General features: G+C 30.0%; 1 protein-coding gene across 10 annotated transcripts in view; it reads right to left on the bottom strand.

The window, feature by feature from the left end:
* LOC106679133 (small conductance calcium-activated potassium channel) overlaps positions 1-8,234 on the bottom strand; it is a gene marked incomplete at its 3' end in the record, with an annotated part of 993,499 nt that overhangs the window by 185,642 nt on the left and 799,623 nt on the right. For all 10 annotated transcript variants that reach the window (XM_067049033.1, XM_067049025.1, XM_067049039.1 and 7 more), the window contains 1 exon segment: positions 6,426-6,764. In XM_067049033.1, coding sequence (XP_066905134.1) covers positions 6,426-6,764 — 339 coding nt within the window.

The following is an 8,234-nucleotide window of genomic DNA, read 5'->3' as shown; positions in this document are numbered from 1 at the left end:
TATATATATATTCATAAACGAATATCATAAAAATTACTACCCCTACAAAGATACGTGACATAAACTACTTTAAAGTAAGTTAAACTACTTTTATTTTGAGTACTGGCAGACGTATGTACGTCTTATGGTTTATGAGATATATTTTTCAAAAAAATTCAAAAATTTTATCCAAAATTGATATTTGTTGAATTTATTTTGGCAAATACTATTAAAAAAATACTACTCCTATGAAGATTTAATTTGACTGGTGTACGTCTTATGGTTTCTGAGATATTAGTTTCTCAAAATAAAGTCACTAACAAATGATTTTTCAGTACATTTTCTATGAAATGTTGCTTTTTTAAAAAGATATATCTCGGGAATTATTATACGTAAATAGCTCTAGTATGGCACATATTTTTGTAAATTTATACTACTTTAAATATGGTGCTCTTAGGTTTTTTAGTGTTGTTGATAGTTTTAAAGATATAGAGCTCTAAATAAAAAAAAATATGTTTTTTTTACTTATTTAAACAGACGCAATTTTTTTTATTCCCCATACCTATACTTGGCAGACTCATAAATTTAGACTAGTAATTATACATAGTTTATATTAAAGTAATCAAAAATTGGGGTGAAATCACTGCCTTATTTTACCCTGTCTTTGTACTATGTGTACAGTGGTAAATCAAAAATGGATTTTGCGTGCACTGCACTAATTTTTTTTATTGTATTGAATTTCAATTGAAGGTAGTTAAAGTTCAAAGACTGTAGTCATTGGCTCTTTAAATTAAATAAATTATTGTTTAATCAGTCAGCAATGGACATGAGCCTGATATTTTCAACCTAAAAGCTCGGTTCTTTATCTTTTAATTTTTATAGCTAATTTCCCCAAAGATAAAGTTTGCTCGAGTAAATATTTCCCGGCTATCGGGGAAATTGAAAAGGGCCCTTTTGTAAGGGCTAGACTAATTAAGGCATTTACTACTTATGAAGGGGAGCTTTGTAATAAGGGCAGGTGGAAGAGATACTCTAAATATCTTATGTCCTTCCGACCTGCATAATGGATTTCCATTCTTTCACCATCTTTCCTACTTATCCCCCTTTGTTCAACACTCCTCATAAATCCTTATACCCTTTTATTTTTATTCCTAGCACACGTTCTAGTTTCTTATCGGATAGGAGGAGCTAGAGGAAGGGTGGGAGTAAAGTATTCCTTGAAATATTGAGCCCTGGCGAACCCTTATCTGGAGAATTGTTTTACAACCCTTAACGTGTTACTGTAGTCAGAACTAAAACAGGTTAGAAGGAAAAGTTTTATATTTTACTATAAACTCTTGAAATGAGTCGTAGCGAGCTTAAAATTTAACTGTAAAAGTCATTTTTATGGAAGAACAAAGAATTTAACAATTTGTATTTTAAAAGATTCTATTATGGTTGAATATCTATTCACAATAAACTTTTGAATTACTGGAACGATTTGCGTGCAGTTTTTTTCAAAATGTTCCACTGGGGGAAGATTTAAAGCTAATGAAATCCCAGGAATATCCAGAAGAAAAAAAAAGTAATGAACAGCATTAAGCGTAAGGCTCGGGGTAGTGTAAGTAAAAAAAATTTTTTGCAGTGAGCAAAACATATTCGTTTTTATCTTTGTCTCAAAATACTAAATACAAGTTTTCAAAGAAATGAAAAATCATAATTATAAGATTTTATTCATTAAATCTATATTCGTATTTAAGGGTTTCTCGAAGTTCTAAAAACTAATATCAACTTTGTTTCACTTCTCAAAAAATTTTTACCAAGTTTTGTATACTACGTCTGTCTGGATTTTTTCAATATTTTGAAAATTATGAGCCACTATGAGGGTTTTATATAAAAACTATCAAGAAAAATATCAATTATTTTTTTTAATTTATTTATAACTGTATAAAAATAAATATAACAAGTAAATTTGCTGTAGATGATATAGTTAGATGATACAAACTTGTGGAGAATCTACCCATTGAAAGAATTCCAAAAATATCAATTTAAAATAACGAAAATATAATATTCTGTCCAAGTTCTCATAATAATTCAAAAATTCTGTCAATGAAGTATTTTTCTAATAATTGGTCCTTTTGCCTTTCCAAATAAATTTATTCAATTAATTAGAACTACTTGATCGTGTATTCATAATTTTCAAGGTATATATAAATGAAATACAGGTATGGTGCAAAAATAACGCGGGTAAATTGTGAAGCATGTTTATTAATAAAAAAAACTAAAACATGTAAATTATATACTTTTCTATCTTTTTTGGGATGTTTTTATAGGAAGAATTAGTTTGTAAGGAAGGGAAGTAAATTTGAGCCTTCCATCACAAACCACGTTCTATCTCAAGAGTTTTTAGAGTATGAACCCTAATTATTCCAGATGGCGTGAAAGGCTCCAATGGTAGTTCGTAACAGCCTTCGGCTTTCAAATTTTATTTCGTATGATAAATTAAAACAAAAAGAGACATCACACATTAATACCTAGTAAACAAAAAAAAGTATTTTATAATAAATTTATAACAATAATGTTTATTTTAAATTATGAATAAAAATAAAATCTGTTTCATTGGTTCGAATTAATGTTTGCAATATAATATTTTAAGCAATAGTTTATTTTTAAAAAAATTGAGGTGGTCAAATAATTTGTTTGATGATATTTACAAAAGACTAGAAGGGAATCCCTATGACAGATCAACCCACATATTACTCAAATTTTGTAATTATAATATACGGTTATTTGCTGTAATGTTTTTAATTTTAATATAGGGTGGGTATGACACTGTTACTCTGTCCAGAGTCTGTATGATTTGATGTAGATAAATTTTTACAATTTTTTTTTTTCAGTTAAATTTAATTTTTCACAACCTATTCTTATTATTCTACCTTCTATGTAAAATAAAGTATTAAACGGAGATCAGATGTAAAATAAACTATTAAACGATGATTATATGTAAAAAAAAATATTACACAGTGATTATGTGTAAAATAAAATATTGCACGGTGATCACTTAAAAGTTTTTTATATAATAGAGAAATTAGTTGTAATATTCTATCACCAATATTTATTTTTATTTTTCTTTCCTCCTTAAAATCCAAAATCCTTCGTAAAATCCTCAATGCTCCTTATTTTGTTACTAATAAAACCATCCATAAAGACCTAAATGTTCCTTATGTAACCGATCTAGCCCGAACCCGATATCATACCTCATCCTAAACCCACTAGTTTTTAATCTTCCATTCCTGGCTACCTCTGAGGCGCCTGAAAAGAAGATGGCCTCGTGACCTTATATTGTAAAATGTTTTTAGAGTTCTACTACTGGGTAGTTTCTCTACATGCTGTTTCATATCATTATCATTATGTCATTATGATCCAATTTACTTGTATTTTTTTATATAGTTGTAAATATCAATAAATAAATAAATTAAAAAAATTTTCTTTTCGATCTTATACTATGTAATACCTATCCGGCAATGTTTATTATATGGCATCCTAAATATCTTCTCGGAGTTATATTTACAAATATTTGTATTCCGTCTTTAAGTCAATCTCATTTTAATATAATAGGGGTATTCATGATCTATGTTAAAGCGTGTTAAATGGAAAAACTCGTGTTAAATCGAAAAAAAATTGCCTTCTTTTGCCGTGGTAAAACGAAATAACATTTAACATGGATGAGAGTCTGTTACTTGGTCAGTTAAATCGAGAATGACGTCACACAATAGACCAGTTGAGATCGCCGCCATATTAGTTGTTGTGACTTTCAATACAGTTGTCAATTAGCTCATCTTCATTCTCTTCTTCACAAGTTTGAAGATCAATAAGACACTCATAAGCTAAACTTTCACACAAATTCCACTTTTCACTCACTCTAGGCATGTTTTAATTAATTACTTAAATCAAAACTGAAGTAAACAATAACATGAGGGTCTAGAAGGAAGGTTATAAACATAAAGGCTTATACAACAAGTTGCTGAGAAAATCCGCTAGGGACTCTTATGCATTTAACGTTTAACATGACTTCAAATAGGGTTGCTCACAATCCTATAGTTATAACATTTAACATGGTAAAACATATAACATTTAACACAACATCATGAATACCCCTAATGTAGTAAAATACTTTTAATAGAGCTTGAACGTTCTCTAGATTGACATATCTTTAAATCTCCGGAACCAGCTCTAACAAAATCCACTCTGGATATAGTAGCTCTAATGAAAGCTAAACAGTTTAGTGTACACACGTGTTCTCCTCCCCTTCTTCAAATAGCTAGAGCCCTGGCAACATTTACCCAGCAACAGTTTACAACTCCGTTTACCAAAACTTTGTTCAACGAGCAAAAACACATTCAAAAACTTATATTCTGACTCGAGATATATGCCCGAATGTTAAAGAAAGTTTTGTTTCAAAAGTATAATAGGCCCAACTTTGAGAAGTACACACTCTTAGTTAGAGAGACAATTTTATTTTTTTTCCCCCGAATTCACGGAATCACTTAAAAGGATTTTATTTTTTTTTATTACTGTTCGGAAACATTTTATATTCCATTTGGACTATTAGGGGAGCATCCGAGCTTAGTGAAGCCGTGACTCTGAATATGTTAAGAGAAATGGAGGTCTGAAATTTATAAAAAAACTAATGCAAGAGAACTGAGAACATAATACCTTCAGTTTATGTTTTATCATCATTGCTTAAATAAATAAAATTTTATTCATTTTAGTCTCAAAACATTTTTATTCTATTTACTAGTCCGACGTATCGGCCAACTCAGCTATCCTCAGAGACATTCTTAATACAATTTTAGAACTAAATCATTTAAGAAACAACTTCATGCAGGCTATTCTGCCCAGGTTAATCCAACAAATTACCCAAATTTTCACATTAAAATAAAAAAAAAAAAGAAAATTAAAATTATTTATGATAAATAATTTTAATGTGAAAATTGACTATAATATATATTTAATTTTTATTGAAGAAATGAACAAAAATATCAATCACGAATTTAAATTTAAATATTCTTTTCATCTGTTTGAATCAAATTGATAATCACAGTTATCATCAGGTACCAAACATGTAAATAAAATAAATAAACATTTATAATGATTTAGCTGGTTATATAATCCGGATACATCAATAACCAATTTATCGATGTTCTGTATTTACTGGGGTGAATTATTTTTTTTATTCTATGAATAAGTTTTAATTAATTCATTAATGAAAAAAAAATTTCTTTATTTATGGTCTTTGGTATACATACATATAGTTGTTGATTTCTTATTTAATTAACTATTATATTCTACTAAATGTTTCAACCTTCATTGATATACGTATTTTTATTATTTTTGAAATTGTCATAAATAAACTTTTTTTTTCAATTTATATTGGTCGTGAATGCAACGACTATTACACAATGTACAAATTTGATCATTGCGATGAGGAATACATCCATACAAACTGATAAACAATGATATAGTGTAATAAGAATATTATTATGAAAATAATAATATTAAGAAAGCGAAAAAGGAAAGGATTAAATATAGTAGAGTCCATAGAATCAATATTGAAAAAAAAAGTAATTACCAAGTTTTCTAGTAATTAAAGACATTTCATTTACAATTTATTTAAACTCCATTATATATCTTTATATGTAAAAATATACATAAAATAAAGAAAAAGTTATTCATCCTCGTACGTGTAATTGTTTGCAACAGAACTGAATTTAACGAGTGAGTTGCATCTTAAATTACAAATATCTAAAAAATTACTGAGTAGTGTATAACCACATATCTTCATCAACAGGGAAACTAAATCTTCCATTCTACAAAGCTTGAATTGAATCCGTGACCCCAAGAACTTTCCCCTTGTTAAAAATTTTATTGATGTTAAATAATTTTTGTAACGCTTATATATTTTCTAAATGAATACATTTATTTTTTATTCTATATTTATTATGTTTTCTTATTTATTTAGTAGAAAAATAATTTTTTGATATGCGTATCTTGATGGTTATGTACATACCTTGTAGATTTCTTAATTTGTTAACTATTATGTTCTACTAAGTGATAGTATATATTCATTTTAACAAGTAATTATTGAGAGACTTAATCCAAAATAATTTTTTTTTTAAATGATGATACAACGGACCGTTGATTTCATATTTATTTATCTACTATATTCAACTTAATGAATGTATATATATATTTATTAATTATTTTTAAAATGTCATTTGGCCAAAAATTATATTCTTTTTTTTTTTTTTTACATCATTCGTGAAAGAGATAGTCTGAAATATTTTTTTTTTCAATATTGATATGGATCTTACTTCATTTAAGACTTTTTCCCGTTCTCTCTTACCCTGTTTAAAATTTTGATGATACTTAACAGATTATCTATAAAAAATATGACTAGTACTGACCTTAGTGTAGATGCCGGCGCTGGATAGCTCGTTCTCAATGACCATGATTATTATGCCGAACATCCCCATGACGAGGGCGTAGTCGCTGATCCTCTTCCTCTTCTCGAAGAGGGCCTTCCGCCTGCCGAGGCGATAGCCGACGTTGGGCTTGTGCTTGGAGCCGTTGAGGGCGGAGGTGGACCCCTGGCCCTTGCAGATGAGGCCGCCCCCCAGGGCACGCTCCTCCGTGTAGCGGGGGTACTCCGAGTGCACCCCGACCAGGGCGATCCCCGCCTCCTCCGCCCCGCCCCCGCCCTTCATCGCTCCGGGGATCGACAGCGTCGAGACCGGCTTCCGAAGCTGAAACAGAGGAAAAAGGAGAATCAGATATAGGATCACATTTCAAGGGACCTGAAAAAGTATAAGTGCAATATCTTACAAGTAATGGATGCTTTAGATAAGGTTATGAAAAAATAAAATAACGTGTATCCAGTGATACAATAGTTTAAGGATCACTTCGTTAATCATAGTTCAAATAAAATTAAAATTCTTGAAATAGTATGTTCACTATCTGCACCATTTGGACTTTGGACATTAAAAACAAGTGAATATTTACCTTGTTCTGTATCAGATAGGGAAGAAAATGTAGCAGCCAGACCAATTATCTCAACAATTATGTATTCCATAATGACTCAAAGCATCAGTACTTAAAATAAACATTTAAGTTTGATTAAACATAGACTAAAAAATGCCACCTTACTGTGATTTATTTAATTAGCCAACAAATTCAATTTTTTTTTCATTGGCGTGACAGACCGTGGAGGTTCAAAGTCTCGTGCGATGTACTTAAGATATACATCGCGCGTTTCCTGACATGGTTTGATACGGTGGGTCTGTCACTCCCACGCCTAAACAAATTCAATTGGATTGTATTAATTTTATCTTTAATTTTAAATGAGCACACTCATTGTATTATATCTTTCGTCAAATATAGAGTTAAATTAGTTGATCATCCTTATTGATTATTTTAACATAGTTGTAGTTACATTTATTTTTTTACTTATCGGGTTTTTCATAGTTTTAACGAGCCATGAATATTATAATTTTATTGTAGGATCTGTAATGCATATAGAGGATTTCATTTGTCTTGATAAGATTGCTGCTTCATGTACATATGTTATGTTCGAAACTATATGAGAAAGAGATAGGGAGCGAGAACTGAACCTTGAGGTATTCCTCAAATGACAAATCTAATAGTATTTTTGAACTGAGGTAACGTGCAAACGATTTCTGTCAGTGTTTATGTTAAGGAGGAATCTTATTTTCCCTTTTTTTATTACAGTAATAAATTAACGGGTGAAACAGTTTTTTGTTTTTTTTAGATTCAAGAAAGAAAAGAAACTGGCCTAAACATCACCTTGGTCCCCTGTATTTTACCAACCGTACAGTAGAGTTTAGGGAGGGGGACAAGGGGATACACAGAAATACACTTAATCTCCCCTGATCCCTTGAGCCAGGCTGGGGTTTTAATGACACCTAATAAAGCATTGTTGTCCGGCCTTCTTGGGTCTTATCATTTAATGCCCTTCCGCACAGTCCACCAAGGAAATTACTCTACTCCCCGTTCAAATAACAATAAAATGTTATTATCTCATATCTATTCATGATGATAGCAGTTAAAGCTGCTGTAAAGTAGAAGTATGAATAAAATATTAAATAGTTTTCATTAATTTTTTTGCCCAAAAATAGTTCTATAATGGTGTTTTCCACTCATATCATTTTACTTACCGATTTTGCTTAAAACTTTGACAGAATAAATGTTTAATCTAT

The sequence above is a fragment of the Halyomorpha halys genome, unplaced genomic scaffold (assembly GCF_000696795.3).
Source record: "Halyomorpha halys isolate HHAL.00 unplaced genomic scaffold, Hhal_1.1 Scaffold178.1, whole genome shotgun sequence".
Taxonomy (NCBI): domain Eukaryota; kingdom Metazoa; phylum Arthropoda; class Insecta; order Hemiptera; family Pentatomidae; genus Halyomorpha; species Halyomorpha halys.
The sequence above is the reverse complement of the archived record's forward strand: the minus strand, read 5'-3'. Positions and strand labels throughout refer to the sequence as shown.